General features: G+C 37.8%; 1 protein-coding gene across 3 annotated transcripts in view; it reads right to left on the reverse strand.

Moving 5' to 3' along the window:
- MCU (mitochondrial calcium uniporter) overlaps positions 1-27,441 on the reverse strand; it is a 208,500-nt gene continuing 181,059 nt past the window's right edge. The window contains exons 5-8 of one of the 3 annotated variants that reach the window (XM_078345616.1): positions 21,367-21,527; positions 18,666-18,869; positions 3,339-3,455; positions 1-1,943 (exon numbers count right to left, since the gene is read on the reverse strand). In XM_078345616.1, coding sequence (XP_078201742.1) covers positions 1,923-1,943; positions 3,339-3,455; positions 18,666-18,869; positions 21,367-21,527 — 503 coding nt within the window. In that variant the 3' untranslated portion in view covers positions 1-1,922. Of the gene's footprint in view, positions 1,948-3,338; positions 3,456-18,665; positions 18,870-21,366; positions 21,528-27,441 lie in introns of those variants that run through there. The other 2 variants (XM_002756251.6, XR_013524919.1) reach the window with 2 other exon arrangements.

Below are 27,441 nucleotides of genomic sequence, written 5' to 3' on the forward strand. Positions count from 1 at the left end.
AAAAATTGAATAAGTATTTATTGTTCCAGAAGGTACATTGCTTTTTATACATATTTCATAAATGATACAGGATTTTACACATGTTCAATAGTTGGCTATTTGTTTAAAGACTTTTCTCCATGTCCTCCCCTCCCTTGCCTCCCACACACCCCGAAAAGATTTGCTCATCGCACTGTGCTGTTTCTTCTTAAAAATCCTAAGCACAAACAGGATAAATGGTTTAAAAATAATTCACACAACAAAAATAAATGAGGGAAGGAGCTGATGACTGGGAGTGGTGGTGGGAGAAGGAAGTGGGCAGAGGGTGAGGAAGTGGAGACATGCATCCTTTCATTCCATCATGCCAATGAAAGGGGTGGTGGCAAGTAGCAGCAGCAGCAATCCTGGCTGGCCTTCAACCTTTGCAAGGCACCTGGAGTCTGGGTTTGTCATTTAAAGTTTTTCTTTTCATATACAATGATCCCAAAGGAGGAAGAAAAAGAGAAAGAAACTCCTTGCCACAATGAGGAAAAATGAATCATGTGAAAGAAAAGGCCAATCAGTGGTGTGGCAGCCCCCATCATTCTTTCCATCCTGCCCCTACAGCAGTTAAAAACAGGATATTAGACACAGATTCCTTTGACTCTTCAAGTGCAGATGTCATCTGGAAATATGGTAGAGAACGTTTTGACAAAGTATAAGATTAATTTTCTTTCTCTCAATTTAAGATAAGAAAACATAGGGTGAAGAGAGTAGGCTGAAGGAAGCCCTAGAAGTGTATTCCTGTATAAAGATAAATTGCACCCTTTGAGATCCACACACTTGATTTACAACAACTGAAGTTGTGGAGGTGGGAGGGCTTCCAAACAGTGTGGAAGTGTGTGTCCTTTGAGATGAACAAAGCCTCCAGACAAGGCAGTGCCATCTGGCTGGCCTAGAATGCTGTCACACAAACAGATTAGAAATAAAATGATTTGGGTTGAAATGGCTACAGAGCCATGATTTTTAGCCAATTTGTAAACCTTACATCTTCCTGATTTGGTAGTGCAGCTGAACGCCCCTCCTCTCTCTGACTTGTGTAGTGGAGGGAGAGGGGATTATAATAGATATGCATATAAAGGAGGGCAAATTTTCCTCCTGTGAAAGACTAATTAATAGAAAAATGAAACCAAACCAACAACTTCATGCAGTGTTGCCAATGATTTTTAGACACTGATCTAGAGCACTGGGCTATACAGACATTTAAGAAAGTATTAAGAGATACAGTATCAATTATTAAACAGTTGTAAGTTGGTTCCAATTATCAAATGGAAAAAAAATGAGTGTAGCCAAGAGGTACAGGTAGGTGGTCAGTAAAGGGGTGCAGGAGAGAGAGATTCCTGGTAACTCCGCAGAGACTAGGTCTGATTTAAAATAAATGCTAATGATATGCACTCAGTTGCCATCCACATTATCATGAGAATTTGCTTTTCTGGTATATTTATTTACTCCTATGTCAAAAATAGGGAAAGTTAAATTAAAAAAATAGAGCAGAGTGGGTGCTGGTGTGTTACTGTTTTGCTGACTCTGCAGAGAAGATGCAAGAAACAAACACCCCCAGTGTCATTTTCTCTTTATGAATCTCTCAACTATATAACTGCATCATTTTCATCCAGAAAGTGAGATACTTGGTTAAGACAATATTCACTAAGCCCTTTGATCTTATATTCCACAATGCCTGATCCTCAGATTTTAACATTTCCTTCTTCCCTCAGATCCTTTCTGTTTTTGTTTTATAATTAAAGGTAAAAATGCTCTACACCCACGTGGCTCCCAGCTTCCACCTGCAATGCTTTAATTAAAAAGGCAAACAGGTGTTCCTTCTGCTGGGATTCAGAGGCTCTTTGCAGATCAATCTTTTTCACCAATTTGTCGGAGAGGCAGATGTACTTGTAATGGGTCTCTCAGTCTCTTAAGGTCCATTTCTGCCTAAAATAGAAACAAAAGGTGAGAAAAACTGGCTAGTGAAGCTTTCAATGATATTACTGTCTAGTGAAAAAAAGGAAACTGTCTGTTCTCCATTACTGTGAGTCAGAGAGATCATCTCAATTACTCTCAAAATAAGAGGGCCTTGAAAGACAAAGCACTTTAACTCATGGCATAGGATGACAAAGGGTGAATCCAAATGGAAGCTGTCCTTGGCAGTTTCAGATATCAACAAAGCCTCCAGAAAAAGCAGCGCTATCAACAGGGTAGGACTCAGGGGCTAAGAATGTAAGGAGATCTGAGACATACATCTTGATAGTACCGATTCTACTATCAAGCATCTTGATGGTATTTTTCCAATGAGAAGCCCTTTTACAAACCTTTGCCTGGAGCCAGAACTTTATGCTACTCAAGATTTTAGTTATTTATCCAGTATCTGTTTAGTTCTTACTTAGCCAGTGAATTTTAAAACAGCGTGTGTAGTCAATTGTAGTACTTTCAAAACTCACACGTGCTTGGACTTCACCCTGGAGGAGTTGGACTAATGAGCAAGCCTAGGGTGAGACTGAAGCATCTGTAGTTCTAACAGCTCCAGAGATGATTCTGATGCATTCCCTCCAGTTTAGAGCCACCGTACACAGCAAAGGAAGACAGAAGTTCACTTAGGCCAAAGCAGGAAGATGGATTAAGCCTATTCAAAGCACAACCTCATCATCAAGAAGAGACAAGAAAGGCAGAGAAGAGCAACTAAACATTAAAGAGAATGGAAAAGCTTCTAGAGATTGCTGAAAAATCTCTAAAGTCACAAAGACTACAGAGAAAAGGAATGCGGGCTTAGTTACCAAAATAACAGAGTGAGGGAAGCACATACAGAAATTTGAAAGAGGTAGCTTTTATGAAAAATAAAAGGTATCAATCTTTTCCAAAAGCATTTTCTAGTTTAATAATCTCTAACCTGTCCCTGGCAAAGATTTCTAGCAGTCTTTCCCTCTTACCTGAGTTTTACTTTTCCCCACTGCTACCACACATTTATGTGAAAAATCTTAGATCAATTATTATAGAAATAATCAAAAAGCAGAGAGAAAAGTAGAAACAGACAACTATAAAGAAATAAAATGAAAAAAAAAAAAAAGGAAAAGTAGGCCTAAAAATGTCAATGTGCTGGTGTTAACAGGATAGAGTGAACCCACCATCTTCTCACTTGCTTTTTATAAAACTTTCTAGAGAAATGTCTGTGTCTAAAATAGTTGCTGTAATCAACTGAGGAATAATTTATACAAGAAGAAGGTTGGAACATTCTTTCCGTTTCCTCATTTGAAGAACTGTGGCTGTGGGTAATAATAATAACCATGCAAGATGGGGCCAGGATTTATTTTAAATTTTATAAAACTTACCTGAGCAATTGCATCCTTGAGTTGATTGTATTTCTCTAGGTCAAAACGTGACTTTTTGGCTCCTTTATGGAAAAATAATAAGTATTGTCTGTCTCTGGCTTCTGGATAAACATACTCCTAAAAAAATAAAGAAACTGAATTATTAGTCCTTAGCATACTATCGCCACAAAATATCTAACTGATGCTTAGATTTAATACATATGTACGCCCATGAGCTGACATGTGCTGTGTGAAGTATTTAATTACTGCCTGAACATTTCTACTGTGAAACATACAGAACAGTACACACAAAATGTATATCACAATGAACATGTTACTCATCACCAGATTTTATAAAAATAGAACACTGCCAACAATCCAGAAGCTCCCTCCTGCCCCTTCCCAATTACTCACACCTCTTTCCCCAAAGTAATCACTATTTTGACTTTTATGGTAATTGTTTTCTTGCTTTCTTTATAACGTACCTCCTTAAGCACGGATTCCTAAGCTTCACAATTTAGTTTTACCTGTTTTATGAAGATGGAGTCAAATGGTATATATTTACAAGGCTACTTTCACTCAATATTATGTTTGTGAAATTCACCTTTTGTGTGTAGCTGCAGCCTATTCATTTCCATTATATTATATTGTATGACTTCATCATAGTTTATTTAACCATTCTACTATTGATAAACTTTTGGGTGGTTTTGGTTCTTATGAATAATACTGCCAAAAACATTTCTGGATTTATCTCTTCTGTTGGAGATATACTTATGAGTGGAAATCTTAGATCACAGGGTATGCATGTGTTCAAATGTAAGAAGTGATGTTAAACAGTTTCCAAAATGGTTGTACCAATTCTACTATCAGCAGGATATGAGAGGTACCATCATTTCACATCCTTGCCAATACATGATATTGCCAGCTTGGAAAATGTTAGTGATTCTGTTGTGTACGCAATATTATCTCATTTAAAAAAAAAAGCTTTATTGATATATAATTCACATACCATAAAATTCACCCAATTAAAGTATAATACTCAATGGTTTATAATATAGTCACAGAGTTGTACAATCATTACAATTTTAGAACACTTTCATCACCCCAAAAAGGAACTCCATACCTTTCAACAGTCAATTCTCCTCTTCCCCAAAACTCCCAGTTCTAGGTAACTTCCAATTCTTTCTTCTGCCTCAATAATTTGTCTATTCTGGACATTTCATGTAAGTGGAATCATACAATATGTGGCCTTTTGTGTCTGGATTCTTTCACTTAGCATAACATTTTCAAGGTTCATCCATTTGTAGCATGTATCAGTATTTCATTTCTTTTTATTGCCAAATAGCATTCCATTGAATAGTTATGCCACATTTTATTTATCCATTCATGAGTTGATAGCATTTGGATTTTTCCATGTTGGGGCTATTATGTACAACCCTGCTGTGAACACTTGTGTATAAGTTTTTGTGTGGATGTATGTTTTCATTTCTCTTGGAGATACACAGCATTTTCCTGACCACTAAGAGGCTGAGAACTTTTCATTTAATATATTATTGACCATTTGCATATCCTCTTTTAGAAGTGCCTGTTCAACTCTCTTGCCATTTTTTTCTGGTGGATTGTCACTTTCTTGCTGATTTGTAGAATTTGTATATTCTGGATATAGATCCTTTGTTGGGTATACATACTGCAAGTATCTCCTTCCAGTCTGTTTACTCTCTTCATGGTGCTCTTTAATAAACAGATGTTAATTTAATGTAGTCTAATTTATCATTCTTCCTCTTTTGTGAGATGGGATCTTGCTATATTGGCTGGCCTTGAACTCCTGGGTTCAAGCAATCCTCCCATCTCAGCCTCCCAAGTAGCCAGGATTACTGGCACACACCACAGTGCCTGGCTTACTTTATCATTCTTATCCTATATGGTTAGTGCTTTTCATTCTGTGTAGGAAATCATTCTGTAGTCATTAAGATACTCTTATAGGAGCTTTATTACATTACCTATCATATTCAGATCTATAATCCACCTGGAATTTTTGTTTATAGTATAAAATGGGGTTATTTCATTTTTTAATATAGGTATTCAACTGTTGTAGCACCACTTATTGAAAAAGACTCTCCTTTCTTTGTAGGGTGGCCATCTTTGTACTCCAAGGCTGGAGTACAGTGGTGCAATCATAGCTCACCACAGCCTCAAACTCCTGGGCTCAAGCAATCCTCCCTGCTTGGCCTCCTAAGTAGCAGGTACCCACAGGTGCACACCGCCACACTCAACTGTGGCAATAGGGTCTCACTATGTTGCCCAGGCTGGTCGTGAACCCCTGGCCTCAAGTGATTCTCCCACCTTGGCCTCCCAAAGTGCTGGGATTATAGGCATAAGCCATCATGCCTGACCTGTCAACTTTTTTTTTTTTTTTTAAAGTGGTCAGGCGCATTGGGTTGGGCCTATAATCCCAGCACTTTGGGAGGCCAAGGAGGGTGGATGACAAGGTCAAAAGCTTGAGACCAACCTGGCCAACATGGTGAAGCTCCATCTCTACTAGAGAACAAAAAAATTAGTTGGCATGGTGGCATGCACCTGTAATCCCAGCTACTTAGGAGACTGAGGCAGGAGAATTGCTTGAATTGGTAGGCAGAGGTTGCAGTGAGCCAAGACTGCGCCATTTTGCTTCAGCCTGGGTGACAGCAATACTTCATCTCAAAAAAAAAATCAGAAGTTCATTTTTATTGGGTCTGTTTCTGTACTCTTTTATTCTACAGGTCTATCCTTGTGCCACTGTTATTGGAATGTTATAACTAAAGCTGTAGTCTTCAGATCTGATAGAGCAAATCCTCTTACCTGGTTTTTCTTCAAGAGTTTATTGGCTTGTCTTAGTCTTTTACACTTCCATATAAGTTTTAGAAGCAGTCTATTCAAATCTCTTCCTTAATCCCCAAATCTGTTGGGATTTTTGGCTGACTGGGATTGCACTGAATCCAATGGATCAGTTGAGTAGAACTAACATTTTTGCATAGAGTCTTATACATTTTTTATAGAATATATTTCTAGGGTTTTCCCCTCACTGCTTTGCCTTCTATTTGTGGTCTATGTATTTTTTAAAGTAATTTTAAGGTGCAGCTTTAAAATATTTTCCTTTTTTAAGCATTTGTTGATAACATATAGATATGCAACTGATTTACATACACTGACCTTGTATCCAATAACCGTATGAAACTCACTTATAGATTCTAGCCAATTATCTGTACATTTCTGCATTTTTTCAGGAACAAAATCTGTAAGTGTCAGTTTTCTTTCTTTCCAATCTTTACATTTTTCATATTCTGTTGTTCTTGCCTTCTACACTGGCTAGGGCCTCCTGTTCAAAGGTGAATAGAAGTGGTACTTCCACCCCCAGACAATGAAGGGATACTAGAACATTTTAAGTCTATTTACCTGCTCCAGACATATATGTCATTGTTGTTGCATATTTTATTTATTTGTTTGTTTGTTTTTGAGACAAGAGTCTCGCTCTGTCACCCAGGCTGGAGTGCAATGGTATGATCTTGGCTCACTGCAACCTCCACCTCCAAGGTTCAAGCAATTCTCATGCCTCAACCTCCCCAGTAGTTGGCATTACAGGCATATGCTACCATGCCCAGCTAATTTTTTTTGTATTTTTACTAAAGACAGGGTTTTGCCATGCTGGTCTCAAACTCCTGATTTCAAATGATCTGCCCGCCTCAGCCTCACACAGTGCTGGGATTACAGGTGTGAGCTACCATGTCTGGCCTGTTACTGCATATTTTAATTCTATATCTTAAATTCCATAAGAATTTATTATAATTGTTTTATACATTTAATATTTGTTTAGATTCATCACTCACAGGTTTATCATTTTTGTTGCTCTTTATTCCTTTCTGCTTTTCTGACTTTTTGTATGTGATAATCTTTCTTCTGCCCAAAGAACATCTTTTAGCATCTTCTTTAGTGCAGATCTAGTGGAGACGAATTCTGTGTTTTTCTGAAAATGTCTTTATTTTGGAAATATTTTTTTGCTGGGTATAGAATTCTAAGATGACAGTTATTTTCTTTCTAGAAATTGAAGATACTATCCCATTGTGTTCTGGCTTTCATTGCTGCTATTCAGAAGTCAGCATTCAGTCTAACAGGGACTCCTTTGAAGGCAAACTTTCTTCTCTCTTTGGCTGCTTTTAAGATTTTTCCATTTGGCTTTGGCTTTTGAAGTTCTACTACCGATGTGTCTAGAAGGAAATTTCCTTTTTAAATTTAAATTTAATTTAATTTTTAAATGCAGAGTCTGACTCTGTCACCCAGGCTGGAGTGTGGTGGTGTGATCTTGGTTCACTGCAACCTTCGTCTTCCAGGTTCAAGCGATCCTCATGCCTCAGCCTCCTGAATAGCTGGGATTACAGATGTGTGCCAACATGTCCAGCTAATTTTTGAAAGAGGCACTAACCATAGAAAAGAACAACCAGTACCAGCCACTCCAAAAACACACCAAATGGTAAAGAGCATCAACACAATGAAGAAACTGCATCAACTAAGAGGCAAAATGGCCAGCTAGCATCAAAATGGCAGGATCAAATTCACACATAACAATATTAACCCTAAATGTAAATGGGCTAAATGCACCAATCAAAAGACACAGACTGGCAAATTGGATAAAAAGCCAAAACTCATCGGTGTGCTGTATCCAGGAAACCCATCTCACACACAAGGATACACAAAGGCTCAAAATAAAGGGATGGAGGAAGATTTACCAAGCAAATGGAGAGCAAAAAAAAAGCAGGAGTTGCAATTCTCATCTCTGATAAAATAGACTTTAAAGCAACAAAGATCAAAAGAGGCAAAGGAGGACATTACATAATGGTAAAAGGATCAATGCAACAAGAAGAGCTAATGATCCTAAATATATACACACCCAATACAGGAGCACCCAGATATATAAGGCAAGATCTTAATGACTTACAAAGAGACTTAGACTCCCACACAGTAATAGTGGTAGACTTTAACACCCCATTGTCAATATTAGACAGATCAACAAGACAGAAAATTAACAAGGATATCCAGGGCTTGAACTCAGACTTGGACCAAGGAAACCTAATAGACATTTACAGAACTCTCCACCCCAAATCCACAGAATATACATTCTTGTCAGCACCACATCACACCTACTCTAAAATTGACCACATAATTAGAAGTAAATCACTCCTCAGCAAATGCAAAAGAACGGAAATCATAATCAACAGTCTTTTAGACCACAGAGCAATCAAGTTAGAACTCAGAATTCAGAAACGAACTCAGAACCGCACAGCTTCATGGAAACTGAACAACTGGCTCTTGAATGTTGACTGGATAAACAATGAAATGAAGGCAGAAATAAAGATGTTCTTCGAAACCAACACGAACGAAGACATAACATACCAGAATCTCTGGGACAAATTTAAAGCAGTCTCTAGAGGAAAATATATAGCAATAAATGCCCACATGAGAAGCAAGGAGAGATCTAAAATCGACACCCTATCGTCAAAATTGAAAGAACTAGAGCAGCAACATCAAGAAAACTCAAAACCTAGCAGAAGACAAAAAATGACTAAGATCAGAGCAGAACTGAAGGGGAGGGAGACACAAAAAATCCTTCAAAAAAAAAAAAAAAAATCAATAAACCCAGGATCTGGTTTTTCAAAAAGATCAACAAAATAAGACAGACCACTAGCCAGATTAATAAAAAATAAAGGAGAGAATAATCAAATAGATGCAATAAGAAACGATAAAGGGGATATTACCACAGAAATACAAACCATCATCAGAGATTATCACAAACAACTCCATGCACATAAAATAGTAAACCTGGAAGAAACGGATAAATTCCTGGACACTTGCATCCTCCCAAGCCTAAACCAGGAAGAAGTCGAAACCCTGAATAGACCAATAACAAGGGCTGAAGTTGAGGCAGCAATTAAGAGCCTACCACACAAAAAAAGCCCAGGTACAGATGGGTTCACAGCTGAATTCTACCAGACATACAAAGAGGAGCTGGTACCACTCCTTCTGAAACTATTCCAGAAAGAGGGAATCCTTCCCAAATCATTTTATGAGACTAACATCATCCTGTTACCAAAACCCAGCAGAGACTCAACAAGAAAAGCAAATTCAGGCCAATATCCATGATGAACATAGATGCAAAAATCTTCAATAAAATACTGGCAAGCCGATAGCAACAGCACATCAAAAAGCTTATCCACCATGATCAAGTAGGCTTCACCTGGGGGATGCAAGGCTGGTTCAACATATGCAAGTCGATAAACGTAATTCACCACATAAACAGAACCAAAGACAAAAACCACATGATTACCTCAACTGATGCAGAGAAGGCCTTTGACAAAATTCAACAGCCCTTTATGCTAAAAACCCTCAATAAACTACATATTGACAGAATGTATCTCAAAATAATAAAAGCTATTTACGACAAACCAACAGCCAATATCATACTGAATGGGCAAAAACTGGAAGCATTCCCTTTGAAATCTGGCACTAGACAACGATGCCCTCTCTCTCCACTCCTATTCAATATAGTACTGGAAGTTCTAGCCAGAGCAATCAGGCAAGAAAAAGAAAAAAAGGATATTCAAATAGGAAAGGAGGAAGCCAAATTGTCTCTGTTTGCAGATGACATGATTGTATATCTAGAAGACCCCATCGTCTCAGCCCAAAATCTCCTGAAACTGATAAGCAACTTCAGCAATGTCTCAGGATACAATATCAATGTGCAAAAATCACAAGCATTCCTATACACCAATAACAGACTTAAAGAAAGCCAAATGAAGAATGAACTGCCATTCACAATTGCTACAAATAGAATAAAATACCTAGGAATACAACTAACAAGGAATGTAAAGGACCTCTTCAACGAGAACTACAAACCACTGCTCAATGAAATAAGAGAGGACACAAACAGATGGAGAAACATCCCATGTTCATGGTTAGGAAGAATCAATATCGTGAAAATGGCCATACCGCCCCCAAAGTAATTAACAGATTCAATGCTATCCCCATCAAGCTACCAATGACCTTCTTCACAGAACTGGTAAAAACCACCTTAAACTTCATATGGAACCAAAAGAGAGCCTGCAAAGTCAAGTCAATTCTGAGCTAAAAGAACAAAGTGGGAGGCATCGCACTACCGGACTTCAAACTATACTACAAGGCTACAGTAATCAAAACAGCATGGTACTGGTACCAAAACAGAGATATAGACCAATGGAACAGAACAGAGGCCTCGGAGGCAACACAACACATCTACAACCATCCAATCTTTGACAAACCTGAAAAAAACAAGCAATGGGGAAAGGATTCCCGGTTTAATAAATGGTGTTGGGAAAACTGGCTAGCCATGTGCAGAAAGTAGAAACTGGTCCCCTACCTGACACCTTACACTAAAATTAACTCCAGATGCATTAAAGACTTAAACATAAGACCTAACACCATAAAATCCCTAGAAGAAAATCTAGGCAAAACCATTCAGGACATAGGCATAGGCAAGGACTTCATGACTAAAACACGAAAAGCATTGGCAACAAAAGCCAAAATAGACATATGAGACCTAATCAAACTCCACAGCTTCTGCACGGCAAAAGAAACAGTCATTAGAATAGGAAAAACTTTTTGCAGTTTACCCATCTGACAAAGGGCTGATATCCAGAATCTACAAAGAACTAAAACAGATTTACAAGAAAAAAACAAACAAGCCCATTCAAAAGTGGGTGAAGGATAGGAACAGTCATTTTACAAAAGAAGACATACATGAGGTCAACAAACATGAAAAAATGCTCATCATCACTGGTCATTAGAGAAATGCAAATCAAAACTACATTGAGATACCATCTCACACCAGTTAGAATGGCGATCATTAAAAAATCTGGAGACAACAGATGCTGGAGAGGATGTGGAGAAATAGGAACACTTTTACACTGTTGGTGGGAGTGTAAATTAGTTCACCTTTGTGGAAGACAGTGCGGCAATTCCTCAAGGACCTAGAAATAGAAATTCCATTTGACCCAGCAATCCCATTACTGAGTATATATCCAAAGGATTATAAATCGTTCTGCTATAAGGACACATGCACACGAATGTTCATTGCAGCACAGTTTACAATAGCAAAGACCTAGAACCAACCCAAATGCCTGTCGATGATAGACTGGACCGGGAAAATGTGGCACATATACACCATGGAATATTATGTAGCCATCAAAAACGATGAGTTCGTGTTCTTTGTAGGGACATGGATGAATCTGGAAACCATCATTCTCAGCAAACTGACACAAGAACAGGAAATCAAACACCGCATGTTCTCACTCATAGGTGGGTGTTGAACAATGAGAACACATGGACACAGGGAGGGGAGCATCACATACTGGGGTCTATTGGGGGAAACAGGGGAGGGACAGCAGGGGGTGGGGAGTTGGGAAGAGATAGCATGGGGAGAAATGCCAGATATAGGTGATAGGGAGGAAGGCAGCAAATCACACTGCCATGTGTGTACCTATGCAACAATCTTGCATGTTCTTCACATGTACCCCAAAACCTAAAATGCAATAAAAAAATAAAATAAAAAAGAAAAGAAAAAAATTGTTTTTTGATACTAACTGAGAAAAGATGTAGATAGTTTGGTTATGAAAGAAAGTAAAGTCAGAGAGGAGAGGTTGAAAACACAGGGAACACAACAAATAAACTGGAATAAGATTCTAGGAGGAAGGAATGGAACTAAGAGCATGTGGAAGGGCTAGCCCTAAATAGGAAAATGTCAACTCTTCTTGGAATTTGATGGATATAGTGTGAAATTAGGTACAGATATAGTTGCATTTACAGAGTTTTAAGAATTAGCTACTATCTGCTAACTTCAATTTTCTAAGAGAAGTAGGAGGCAAGGTTGAGGGTGGGATGGGGATCTTGATACGAAGTCTTAGAATAACTACTGTGGGGATATGGGGGAAGAAAATTTAATTAGAAACCACAAGCAGTTCTAAAAGATGACACGATTTTTCTCTAGCACTATTTAATAGCCTAGATGTAGGATAAAGTGCTAGATTAATCCAAGATTAGGATTTTGTAGAGTACATATTATAGAAAAACAAAAGGGCAGGGATGGAAGGATACTAAAAAGAAAATGGTGACACAGTTCAAATTGGAGGGAAAGGAAGCAATGCAGGAGGAAGCTGATAGTGAAAAGTTAAGAGAAAGATGCCAGTAGCTTAAAGGTCTGTGTGAGGTCAAAGGAGAAAGTGAGTGAATAAAAGGTCTAGAAAGAAAATAAATTATCAGAAATTAACATACTAATTTATATCATAAGAGGGACAGTTCGGCCATTGAAGTGGTTTGCTGGAGTACAATATAAATGACGGTTATTGGAACTGAGGAGGTAAAGGATATTAAAGGCTAGGTCAGTATTTATCAACACTTTTTTCATTATTGCCCCCCTAAGTAGCCTTTTAAGGCATTTTTTCCTGATTGCTCCTCCTCCCCAAAGGAGGTTTAGTTTAATATACTGTTTATCTGTTTATGCATTATAATATCTGATAGTTTTGACTCCGCAAGAATCAATGCTCACTCCCGTGAGGCAACATCCCCTCCACTGAAAAGGCATGGGCCGGATGGTGGGACGGCTAGTCCACGTGCACACTGACACAACTCCCACAGGCAAGTCTTACTGCCAGACTCCTTTTCCATATAGTAGAAATCAGTACTCAGGTTCTACTGAAATATTAATCAGCAAAACCCAATATTCCATTTGATTTTATGATTTCAAGGAACTTGCCATCTTAAAAAGATTCTTTGGAACTTAATATACTATTGTGATATATTTAGGTTGTTACCAAGTGCAGCAACTCAAGTAACAACAGTTTAGAAGAGTTTAAATGCCATTGAACAGGCATTTGCTTCAGGCATGTTCAAATGGATATAAGTTAGTAAAAGAATATTTAACATGAGAAACTATTTACATTTTATTTGATCACTGTTTTCCTAGTCAAAAGTGAATAGTGACTAAATTGTTTACCACTGCTATTTTGCAACTTGTCACTTGGGGGCAGCAAGACTATTTTGGGACTCAGAATGGAGCATTTGACTAGTAGGACAGGCAGGGCATTAAAGATTCTACAGCGTGAGGAGAAGGCAAAAAAGTGGTAACACTGTATTCAAGTCTAATACAGAAAACATTTACAAAACAGCTTTTTGCAAGCAGTAATTCTTCAATATTTTTTAATTTCTATTCTCTATTCTAATGATAGTGTTCAGAAGTTACTCCTCATAAATAAACAGAAGGCAGCATAAATTGAGTGGAAAGTGAGCAGCCTACAGAGCCACACAAATTTGGGTTCAATTCCGTGTACTAGATATAATGTTTGGGCAGAGTTTATTCTCTTGGAGACTCAGTTTCCTCATCTACGGAATGGGGATATATTAATACTTACAGGTTCAAGTGAAATATGTGAATATATGTACTTATAGATATAAAATGCCTGACACATAATTAGGCTTAGCAAACGGTACTTTATAGTAATGACCAAGCAAAAAGGATGGGTATCTCACAGTAGAAAGAATGCTTCACCTAGTAATCAAGGAAATGCAAAGTCCACAAGAAAATACCACCATCTTCTACCCAATTAATTAGCAAGAGATATATCAAGGGTGCTCTTTAGATTCAACGTATGACTGGAAAAATATTAGTGTTTGGTTGAAAACATGGCTGTTATTTATCTATTTACTTATGAGACAGGGTCTTATACTGTCACTGGAGAACAGGGGCATGATCATAGCTCACTGTAACCTCAAACTCCTGACCTCAAGCGATCCTCCTGCCTCAGCCTCCCAATTAGCTAGGACTACAGGCATATACCACTACACATCTGGTTAATAAAAAAAAAAATTTTTTTTTTAGTAGAGACAAGGTTTTGCTATATTGCCCATGCTGATCTCAAACTCCTAGCTTCCTCCTGCCTTAGCCTCCAAAAGTGCTGTACCATTTATTTGATATGTTCCGTTTACTCAGTCTTTTAGATATAAGGCACATGTTCCACAGTGATTTATATCTATATTCTCTTAGGCACTGTGTAACATGTAGTAACTTAGACTTAAGTCTTTTAGATCTTAGAAATAAAAACTGAATAAAATCAAATGTCTAGCTTTAAAAGATATTAGTCTAGTATAGAGAAAAAGACAGCATATAATAATTATAATTCAAGGTAGCATGGGATGAGTAAAATGAGAGGCACAATGTGGGTAACCCCCCTTCTGGGCACTAAGCAGACCCCGGCACAATTAGTGCTTGAAGAATAACTTACTGCTCATTTATTTCCTTTTATATAATCATTTTATAAAATCATATCTTAGTTTGTAGTTGGAGCAATGTCAAGATCAGACATGATACAGAGCATGAACTAGGGATAAAACAGCCATACCAGGACAAAAATCAATGACCCATGTGGTAGTGCCCCTGCCTGAAAGGGCATGCACTACATGGCAGGCTGGCCCAGGCAGCAGTGTTTAGTATTGTAAAGATACCTGCTGTATGGCAGGCTTGGCACAAGAGTCACTCCTCCTGTAAGGGAGTTGTAGTATCTTGCATCCAGTTCTTGTGGAAAGCTGGCCTCAGGCTGGCAATCCCGTGAACTTCGGAGGGCTTAAAACTCCTCTGGTATAATCATGCCCGCCTTGGCTCTATTCCTCGTCAGCTATCTTGCTATTGTGCTGACTCACAACACCCTCCTATAGAAAACCTTAGAAGTTGCCTGCCCCTAGATAAGAGATGTTGCACACTGCACCCTTCTTGCTGCACACTGCCCACCTCCTTGCCTCAGTGATCTAATGGGGATGGACCCCTTGTTTATTACTCATGTGATTGTCTTGACCCTATCATTGTCCTTAAGATGACCTCACTCACTACCCTTCCCCCAACCTATACCTAATAAATACAGCCTGGATGCTCGGGGTCTTGCCCATCTCCGCTTGTAAGTGGTGCTGGCCTGCTGAGCCCAGCTGCTCTTATCCAATCCTTTGGTGTTTTGTCTCCTTATTTCTCGGATCCAGCGCCTCAGCACAGTGATAGGGGACGCCCCATGACCCTACTAGGGTTAGACCCTACACACAATATGTTATAGGAATTTAGAAGAGGAAGTGATCAAAGTTAGCTACAGAGACTTGGTCAAATGTTCATGAAAGATAAACATTTAAGTAATCGTTGAAAGACGACAGGTAGAGATCAACAGGGAGAACTTTCCCAGTTGAAAGAATGAAGTGAAGTAAGGAACAAACGAGTGGAAAACTCAGGACGCTGTGTAGAATACAGAATATAATTTGGCTTGTTTAGAACACACAGAACTTACACAGAGGAGTTGAAACACATTTGGAAAGGACAGATAGCAACCAGTTATAAATACCCAGGGTAAGGAGTTTCGACTTAAATCAGTAGATAAAAAGAAACCATTAAAAGTATGCATCGAGAGAGAGAGAGAGAGCATAAGAGAGTCAGTGCTAAAGACAGATTTTATATATATATACACACACATAGGGAAAGAAATGTCACAGACAGACAGATGTAAGCCATGCCCAGAGTGGTGATCAGATAAGAATGAGGTGGCTGTTCAGTTCTGTTCACAGTGACGAGTATGAACCAGACATGCTACGAGGTGCTAAAAAGTCTGGACAAGCAATTGTAGGACATAAAACAGTTTACTTTTTTCTCTACTAGACACATTTGGGAGGCTAAGATAAGTTAAATAACATTCTTGTGCTGTCATTTTCCCAAACATAAATAGGCTGTGACCACTGATCTAACAGAAATAAAATGCATATGTTCAATAGCAGCCATATAAACATATGAGAAGCAACTCTCAGCTTTCTACTGATAACTAAGAAAACAGAAAAAAATTTTTCCTATGTCTGAGGTATTTCAAATATTTGATATTGAAGGAAGTGCTAGGTTGGACCTGTGGTGGTACATTATAATAATAAGTGAAAGTAATGATTAATCTTCATATTTTCTTTTTTTTCTTATTTCACTATACAGAAAAGTCTTCTGCCAGATAATCTTCATATTTCCTAAAGTGATACTGGAATACCAAGATATTTAAAATAGCATTGACAACAAAAATTAGTTCTAGATACTGGTATTCAATAAAGGAGCCTTGGTTGATAAAGAATAAACCAACACTACCCTGAACCACATAAACATTTGATACATTCCCTATCAAAATACCAATTACACTCTTCACAGAAATAGAAAAAACATTCTAAAAATTATACAGAACCACAAAAACCTTGAATAGCCAGAGCAATCCTGAGCAAAAAGCACAAAGCTAGAGGCATCACGCTACCTGATGTCAAAATTTAATACAAAGCTACAGTAAGCAAAATAGGATGGTACTGGCATAAAAACAAACACACAGAGGAACAGAATAGAGAATCCAGATATCAATACAAGCATTTATAGCCAACTCATCTTTGACAAAGGCACCATGAACCCACATGGGGAAAAGGTAGCCTTTTCAATAAATGGTGATGGGAAAACTAGATAACCATTTGCAGAAGAATGAAACTAGACCCCTATCTCTCACCATACAAAAAATATCAGATCAGAATGTATTAAAGACTTAAATATAAGACCTGGACTACAAAACTACTACAAGAAAACAATGGGGAAACGCTCCAGGACATTGGTCTGGGCAAAGATTTTTTGGTTAAGACCTCAAAAAAACAGTAAACAAAAGTCAAAATATACAAATGGGATTACTTCAAACTAAAAAGCTCTTGTACAGCAAAGGAAATAATCAACAGAGTGAAGAGACAACCTAAAGAATTGGGAGAAAACATTTGCAAACTATACATGTGACACACGATTTATATCAAAATCTACAAGGAACTCAAAACAACTCAACAGCAAAAAAATAAATAAACTATCCAATTAAAAAACAGGCAAAAGATCTGAACAGACATTTCTCAAAAGAAGACATACAAATGACTAATAGGTCTATGAAGAAATGCTCGGAATTGCTAATCATCAGGGAAATGCAAACCAAAACCACAATGAAATATCATTTCATTCCAGTTAAAATGGCTATAATAAGAAAGAAAAAGAATATCAAATGCTGGTGAGGATGTGGAGAAATGCTGGGGATGTAAATTAGTATAGCCATTATGGAACAGTAGGGAGCCTTCTTAAAAAAAAAAACAACTAAAAATAGAAATATCACACGATTGATCCGGCAATCCCACTAGTGAGTATACATCCAAAGGAAAGGAAATTAGTATGCTAAAGATATACCTGCACTCCCATGTTTATTGCAGCACTATTCACAATAGCTAAGATACAGAATCAACCTAAATGCCTATCCAAAGATGAATGGATAAAGAAAATGTGGTATATACATATAATGGAATATTACTCAGCCGTAAAATGAATGCTATCCTATCCTTTGCAGCAAATGAGCCTGGAAGACATGATATTTAATGAAATAGCCCAGAAGGACAAGTATCACATGTCGGCACTCATATGTGGGAGCCTATAAAAGTTGATCCCACAGAAGTAAAGAGGAGAGTAATCTTAACCAGAGGCTGGGAAGGGTAAAGGAGAGAAGGAGATAGAGAAAGGCCAGTTAATGGTACAAAATTGTAAGATGGGCGGAATAAGCTCTAGTGTTCAGTAGCACAATAGTTAATGATAATTTATTGCATATTTCAAAATAGCTAGAAGAAAGGATTCTGAATGTCCCCAACACAAGGAAATAATACATGTTTGAGGCAGATATGCCATTTACCCTGATTTGATCATTACACATGTATATATTGTGTACATGCACACACACCCCCAAAAATATGTACAATTAAAAAAAGAATAGACGAGTATAAGTAAGTAGGTATCTAATTATCAGCTCTCTTCCTTTATAGGAAACAAAAACAAAACCTCTCCTTTCAACATACTTAGAAGTAGTTTGGAGTTTAATTTAAGTATTTGATTACATAAAAAGCCAAGCAACGCAGCTGAACAAGTTATCCTACAGCTGACTACTCTACTCCTTTGTCCACTTATTGTATACCTTACTGTAGTATATTTTTATGAATTTAATGGATTTGTGAGCTCCATGAGGGTGGAAGCCATGTCTTATATCTACCTCTGTATCTACAGCACTTGCTTAGAATATTGCCTAATACACAAATGGCACGTGTGTGTATGTGTGTAAAGGATGAGTACTTAAAGAAAACTGGCCTGAGAAGATAAGAAAAAAAAGAGAACTATTTTGACAATCAAAACTTTATTATTATCTCATAAAAAGCTACTTGAAGAGGAATTCTTACCTGGCGTGTCATTACAAAATATGCATACATTGCCATGGCACTTCCATAAGTGATGAAGTAGGTGACTGGCTCCATGATGTCCCAGGAATACTCCCACCAGGTAAGCCGGGCCAAAATGCCAAACTGTGTGGCCATATAGGCAAGGCCACCCCATAGCACCAAAGTGGTCCTCTTCTCAGCTTTTCTGCTAATCTCAATTCTTACCTATTAGGCACACATAATTGATCGTAAGGCGTTTTGACATAGAACCAATTTTAAAATGCTTAAACTGTTCTATGTTCACTGAAGAAACAGGGCCCATAATCAAGACACAAGGATCAATTCTAGTAAACATAGCTTGTCTTCCTAAACAGTATTTGTAGTTTTCACTAAAAAAAAAATCTTAGGCTGGGTGCGGTGGCTCACATCTGAAATCCCAGCATTTTGGTAGGCCAAAGCAGGTGGCTTGCTTGAGCCCAAGGAATTCAAGGCCAGCCTGGGCAACATGGTGAAATCCCATCTCTAAAAAACACACAAAAATTAGCAGGGCATGGTGGCATATTCCTGTAGTCACAGCCACTCAGGAGACTGAGGTGGGTGCATCACTTCAGCCCAGGAAGCGGAGGATGCAGTGAGCTAAGATCACACTGCTGCACTCTACTCTTGGTGACAGAATGAAACCCCATCTTGAAATAAAATGTATACATATAACTACTATTCATGGTATTTGTATTTTATGTTTCACCCTAGAAGTAGGTGAAAATATGGGTGTGAATAACTCAGTTTTAACAGGTCTTCATCCAACCACAAGATAATCTTTGAAAGAGGGAAATGAGGTCGGACCTGGTGGCTCACACCTGTAATCCCAGCACTTTGGGAGGCCAAGGCGGCAGATCACCTGAGGTCAGGAGTTTGACGCCAGCCTGACTAACATGGTGAAACCCTGTCTCTTACTAAAAATAAAAAAATTAGCTGGGCATAGTGGTGGGCACTTATAATCCCAGCTACTCAGGAGGCTGAGGCGGGAGAATCACTTGAACTTGGGAGGTGGAGGTTGCAGTGAGCTGAGATCACACCATTGCACTCCATCCTGGGCAACAGAATGAGATTCCATCTCAGAAAAAAAAAAAAAAAAGAAAAGAAAGAGGGAAATGAAAACATACCTATATTCTTTCACTGCTGCATATGTGATTTAATCTATTCTCAGTTTTAACTCCAGTGGTATACCAGGGGCAGAACATGGACTCTGGATTTAATACAGTTCAGTTCAGAGCACTGATCTATGAATCAGCATTAACTTCATTATAAAGGTTTTTCCGAAGATTAAATAAGAGAATATAGGTAAAATACTAGCATAATTCATGATACATAGTAAATATTTTATAAATGATGAAAATTATTTTTCAGGAATCAGGAAATGTAAAATACTAAGAGTATTTGTTCCCCTTGTTATTCCTTATAATCAGATGTCTTAAGGTTGAAGTATCATAGGAAAAATAAAGGTTAACATGTTCACTTTAAACATTCAGAAAAGTGTAAAGAAAAATCAGTCATAATCCAATTACTGTATTTGTATTTTGGAATATATTCCTTCTGATTTCTTTCTCTGTGTGTGTATATATATAAACGGGTATATGTATAACACATTTAAAGATTGGATCATAATATGCACACTATTTTATAATTTGGTTTCTATAGCAAATTAAATGTACATAGTCACTTTAATAGTTGCATAATATTCTACATGCAGTTTTCTCTTGGTATCTGTGGTGAATTGGTTCCAGGATGCCCCCTGCTCCAAGATACAAAATACACAGATGCTAAAGTCCCTTATATAAAATGGCATAGTATCTGCATATAACCTATGCATATCCTCCCACATGCTTTAAATCATCTCCAGATTACTTATAACACAATGTAAATGCTATATAAACAGTTACTGGTTTTTAAAATTTGTATTTTTTTTTGTTGTTGCATTTTTTTTTTTTTTTTTTTTTTTTTGAGATAGGGTCTCGCTCTGTTATCCAGGCTGGAATGCAGTGGCACAATTTCGGCTCACTACAATTTATGTCTCCCAGGTTCAAGCAATTCTTGTGCCTCAGCCTCCTGAGTAGCTAGGATTATAGGCATGCACCATGACACCCGGCTAATTTTTATACTTTTAGTAGAGATGGGGTTTAGACATGTTGGCCAGGATAGCCTCGAACTCCTGACCTCAGGTGATCCACCTTCCTTGGCCTCCCAAAGTGCTGGGATTATAGCTGTGAGCCATCACATCTGGACTTGTTATGTTTTATTGTTTTTTTTTCCCTCAAATATCTTCTATCTGAGGTTGGTTAAATCTGCGAATGTAGAACCTAAAGATAACGAAAGGCCAACTGTAATATTCATTTTTAACTTGATTAAAATCATTATCCACTATACTTAAGAGCCTTTCCTGATCAGCAATTATTCTGATTTTAATTTTAAAGGTGGTAAATCTGGTTAAGGGCAATACATTTAGACCTGAAAGCTCTAAGTCCATCATCAAGGCTCCAAACGATTCCTTTTTAAGCTCTTTCTTAGCTTTGACTGAAACTTTTTTTATGGTTAAGTTCTATAAACTAAAGAACTAATTTGATTGACATGACTCAACTGCATAAAACTTAGAAAAAAAATCAGAAACATACATGCTCTGGAAAAAATACAGGTCAAGTGAAAAACCTGAAATTTGAAGTTTTACCTTTTCCAGGGGAGCCAGTTGCTCTTTGAGATCCTCTAGTCTTTCAATAAGCTCCCTTTCCTTGTTTAACTGGTGCTGCTCAATGCACAGTGTGGTATATAGCTGCTGGACCAATGTCTTTACATCATTCAGCGTTGCTGCATTTTCGTGACTTAAGAGGTCTGAAACAAAGGAGTTACATTTTTAAAAATGTATGCCTTATATGAAGAGTTGCTATTCCTGGGACTATCAAATGAGGCAGATTCATCTATTATAGGTATTTCACTTTCAGTGTTAAACTGAAGGAAAGTAATAGTTTTGTTTTGTTTTGTTTTGTTTTGAGACAAGGTCTTAACTCTGTTACCCAGCCTGGAGTGCAGTGGCATGATCTTGGCTCACCGCAGCCTCCACCTCCAGGGCTCAAGTAATCCTCTGGCATTAGCTTCCCAAGTAGCTGGGACTACAGACTACAGGTATGTACCAGCCACCATGCCTGGCTAATTTTTGTACAAACAAGTTTCACCATGTTGCCCAGGCTGGTCTCGAACTTCTAGGCTCAAGCGATCTGCCTGCCTTGGCTTCCCAAAGTGCTGGTACTACAGGCATGAGCCACCATGCCCAGCCAATAGTTCTTGTTAAAACAAAAAAGTTGTCCACAAATGTAAAAAGTAAATTCATATTTGGGTAACGTGAAAAATTTGAAACAAATATCCACCGTTATATTCCTAGAAATCTAACTGCTACAAATGGGGATATAATTAAGGTAAACATTAAGAAAAATAATACAAATAGCAGTGATCTTCATTAGATAAAGACAAAATTAAAGCAAATGTTAAAAACTAGTGGAGAGGTTTAGAATCAATCTGATTATGATGTTTATTAAAATGGTGATCTATAATTTATCTATAGTCCCTACTATTTTAATTGATTTTTTTCCCCTTAGTAAGTCCTGAGGGAAAAAGATATAGATTTCAAATTTGCAAATACAAAGGCATAAATAAAATTACCATCATCCTAATAGTCTTAACCCTCATTCTTCTTCTCCCTAGCATACCAACTTTTATTCATTCCTCTTGAGGAAAGACAGGGAATAGCTATATGGGCCTCAGTATCACCGTCTAAAGGATATGAAGTGATGAGAATGACTGAAAGGGTGAAACATTAAATTCTTTCATTCAATATCCTCTATTGTGAGTAGCACATATTTCTAGAAATCTAAAAATTATGTTTTCAGAATCAAAAAAAAAAACTCTGCTGACTACAGCAGAGTTAAAATTTTTTTTAAATTTAATTTTAATCAAAAAAAATTTTTTAAAGCACAAGTCAAGTTTTCATTTTAGAATCTTACTAACTTTAAATATTAGGTACAGCGTAAGGGTAGCCATCTTCTAAACTGAAACAAGCTACCGTCAGATCAGAATTAACCATATATTTCAAATATTCTTTAAGAATGTCCTTTAATATAGTTATCACAGAAGTTCAATCAATGAAAAAATTAAAATGAAGGTAGCAAATTGGATTAGAGAATAGCTGATACAGTAAAATGGGATACAGCACCTAGCTGGGTATCTTCTATGCCTCAGTAAATGTGTGCTGAATTGATGGGAACATAAAAGCAAGAGCACTTTGAGTTCCTGAAGTCATCTATGTCAACAGCGTCTTCCTTGTACCAAAGCTGCTGCCCACATTTGTATATAGCTTTAAACTGTCCAAAGTTACCAGAAGAAACTGCACTCTAGGAGGCTGAAGTAACTTGTCCAGAACATCACAATAAGGTGTAGAGTCCTGGTCTCCCGATTTCTAGGCCTGGAGCTTATTACAGTGCTTCTACTATACCAATATTAAATTTTTCTTACAAGCTCAGTCCCCTTTCAAAAAGTTAATTCCTCAAGTAGGCATAAATTACCTATGACCAATGAAACCCTCTTATATACATCTTCCCATGTTATCCTCAAGATAATAGCATGAGTAAGCTTGGTGCTCACAATTTATAAACAAGTATTTGAGTCCCAGACAGACAAGATTAACAAACACTTCTGTACTGATCTAGTTACCATAGAAGGAAAATAAAAAACCAAATAAGAGTTTCTCTCCCTAATGAGGTCTAGTAATGATATTCAAAAAGTCACAGAGATATTAAGGAGTGAAAAAAGATCTGGCCAGTGGGGTGGAAGAATGAGTTTCTGCCATCACACCTGACTAACCTTTTTTTTTTTTTTTTTGGTAGAGACAGGATCTTGACATGTTGCCCAGGCAGGTCTTGAACTCCTGAGCTCAGACAGTCCACCCACCTTGGCCTCCCAAAGTGTTAGGATTACAGGCATGAGCCACTGCGCCCAGCCTAGATTCTATCTTTTTAATTTTTACTTTGAATTTTAAATTTTTGAGACAGAGCCTTTGTCTGTCACCCAGACTGGAGGGCAGTGGCACAATCTTGGCTCATGGCAACCTCCCCCTCCTGGGTTCAAGCGATTCTTGTGCCTCGGCCTGCCAAGTAACTGGGATTACCGGGTATGCCACCATTCCCGGCTACCTTTTGTGGTTTTAGTAGAGACAGTGTTTTACCATGTTGGCCAGGTTGGTCTTGAACTACTGGCCTCAAGGCCTCAAGTCATCTACCTCCCTCAGCCTCCCCAAGTGTTGGGATTACAGGCATGAACCACCGCACCTGGCCCCTACACTGAATTCTAAATGAATGAGCCCTGTACCCTCAGTGCCTGGTGGAAGTGTATGAACTTAAGAGTTTATTGATAAACAACATTCATAGAGAATTTTTAGTTCTAAAGTGCTATCCATAAACAGGGAAAATAATAAATAGGAGAGAGAAGTGAAAGTTAAAGGCGGTAAAAAGTGAGGAGAAAAATTTGTGTCAAAAATTTATAAATTCTCCTAGAAAAGTTTTCTTTCATTAACTATTCTATTAGATAAAGCAGATTTGTTCCATCTTCCCCATGTATATGCAACATGTATATATAAAACCCTAGTATTAGCCTAGCGCTGCCTGTAATCTCAGCACTTTAGGAGGCCAAGGTGGTCAGATCATGAGGTCAGGAGTTTCAGACCAGCCTGGCCAACATGGTGAAACCCCATCTCTACTAAAAATACAAAAATTTGCTGGGCATGGTGGCGCACACCTGTAATCCCAGCTACTGGGGAGGCTGAGGCAGGAGAATTGCTCGAACTTAGGAGGCGGAGATTGCAGTGAGCCAAGATCACACCACTGCACTCCAGCCTAGGCAGAGCAAGACTCCGTCACCAAAAAATAAAAGAAAAAACCCCTAGTATTATTCTTCTTTAACATCCCGAACCTAATGCTTTCTATTTCTTTCCCCCATTTCACCTTTTCACTAAAGCGTTAAGATGTAGGGCAAAGGAACATGCTTACTCAACGAATGGCATCCCTCTTAAATACAGAATTTCAAACCACTCTCTTACTTTAGTCAACTGAAAAAGAGTGGGGGTACCTTGGACGCCCGCAATACCTTCCTGAACCAGGTAGAGAAAGATACATGGTAGAAACAAAATTTGAGCCTATTTTGCATTTTATCAAAAGAAGAAAGAAAGGTACTCTTTACTACGTTTAAAAACCAGTCTGGGAAACACAGGGAAACCTCATCTCTACAAAAAAATAAAAAATTTGCCAGGCATGGTGGCATGTGCCTTAGTCCTAGGTACTTGGGAGGCTGAAGTGGGAGGATCTGCTTGAGCTTGGAAGGTCAAGGCTGCAATGAGCTGTGATCACACCACTGCACTCCAGCTTGGACAACAGAGTGAAACCCTGTCTCAAAAAATAAAAATATATTTAAAATAAAACAAAACAAAGTGTTTATGGATTTAAAATCAAATTGAGATTCTGTGAGAGATGGTAGCTGATGGCATAACCTTTCACTAGCGAATAGCAGAACTAAGAGAGCTCTGTTCTGTGCATCTGAACATTAAAAAGGTCTTTTGAAATTCTACACCAATGCTGCTATTGAGCTACTAAAGTTGACACTTCAATTTATGATTATTTGCATGAATTAAAGATTTTTGACCCTTGCAAGCTTCATACCCTAGTTTACTTCTAGAGAAGCAAGGTAGATATTCCACAGTTCCTGAATACAGAGATAAAGGAAAGGGTTGTTTTTGGTTGCCAGATCACCAGGTAATCAAATAAAATCCCCTGTTTTTCAATTTCTACCTTTTCTTATTCAATTTGAGAAAAGTTTTAGTTTTTAAAAAACAAACGCTCATTTCTGCTTAAAAAATAGAGTTACTGGCCTGGCGTGGTGGCTCACGCCTATAATCACAGCACTTTGGGAGGCCGAGGCGGGTGGATCACGAGGTCAAGAGATCGAGACCATCCTGGTCAACCCTGTCCAGGATGGTGAAACCCTGTCTCTACTAAAAATACAAAAAATTAGCTGGGCATGGTGGTGCGCGCCTGTAGTCCCAGCTACTCGGGAGGCTGAGGCAGGAGAATTGCTTGAACCCAGAAGGCGGAGGTTGCAGTGAGCCAAGATTGTGCCATTGCACTCCAGTCTGGGTAACAACAGCGAAACTCCATCTCAAAAAAACAAAAAACAAAAAAAAACCAGTTATTACATAAATGGTTGGTATTTATTAACTGATTAAAATACCTTTAGTTTTTGACAATATAATATATGGAAACTCACATCTTAACTTTCCTGACTGTTATACTTAATATAGGAATATATTAGTCAACTTTCAGAATGTTACCAAAAGAAAATAAATAGATGAACTCCCTAGGTAATTCACACAAAAAGATACTAAAACAGAACCTGTACTTCTGTTATTTTAAACAGACCTTCTAGCCTGAGAATCAGGGACTAAAGAAGAAAAACATATTAGCATAGCTGATATATGGCTGTCTCTGGTCTACATGTTTCATTATTCCAACTTAATAAAATCTGATTCAATAATGTCTGACTACAGTTGACCAGTGAACAATGTTGGGGGGGGGTTTGGGGCACCATCACCTACAACTTTTAAAACCTCAAAAACTTAACTACTGGGGTCCAAAGTGGCTCCTGCTGGAGGTCGTGGCGCTTGCGAAGGTGAGGTCATGAGTTCAAGGCTAACCTGAGCAACCTTATAAGCTCAAACTGATTGTCAGAAAAAAAAAAAAAACTTAACTACTAACAGCTTATGTGGACCAGAAGCCTTACAAATAACCTAATTAACGAATGCTTTGTATATGTATTATATATAGTATTCTTACAGTAAAGTAAGCTAGACAAAAGAAAACATTAAAATCATAAAGAAGGGAAAATAGACAGTGCTATACTGTATTTATCTATATTATAAGTTTACATTGTCTGTTTACAAGATGAATCATCTCTCTGAAATGATGGGCAACCGTAGCTGCAGACCTCAGTCTATGGTACATATCAAGCAATCCAACTTTTCCTTGCAATGTCATGAATTTTCTCTGCTTCTTGGGAGCATTTCCAGTATCACTGGTAGCACTTTGTATGGGTCCCATGGTGTTATTCAAGGTGCACTAAACATAAAAAAAATACTCAAGAACTGCAAGAAATCACTTTTTACTACAATAAAGACAATTTACTGGAGAGATGAACTATCCATGAAGAGACGATTAGCAACACAGTGTTTTAAGCTGATATTAGAAACACTTGAGTTTACCACAATAGCAACAAGAGGTGGCCATGGAATTACTAGAGTAGTACACTATGTACTAGAGTTAATTTTACGTAGTTATTAATACTGCATCTTTACATTTGTTTACATTTCTCTCAACTGCAAATGACATAATATATGGTCTGTAAAAGTGTGCATAAGTTTTGATAATTTTGTACCACTGCATTCCAGTCTGGGGGACAGAGCAAGATTCCATCTCAAAAATAAAAATTAAATAGACTCATATCTATTTTATGCATTCATGACATACTTAACTTTTTCTTAATTTTTTTGATATATCTAGGTTATGTGGTTCATTTGCAAGTTTTTTGAAACGTGTTTTATTCAACAGTAAACTGTATTTAAAGAATATCTTTCCATTCTTACTATTTAAGGATACTTTTCTATACTTTCCCCCAGCTAGCTCCCTCTCATCTAGCTTAAAGAAAGTGAATA

Source organism: Callithrix jacchus, chromosome 12 (genome assembly GCF_049354715.1).
Source record: "Callithrix jacchus isolate 240 chromosome 12, calJac240_pri, whole genome shotgun sequence".
Taxonomy (NCBI): Eukaryota; Metazoa; Chordata; class Mammalia; order Primates; family Cebidae; genus Callithrix; species Callithrix jacchus.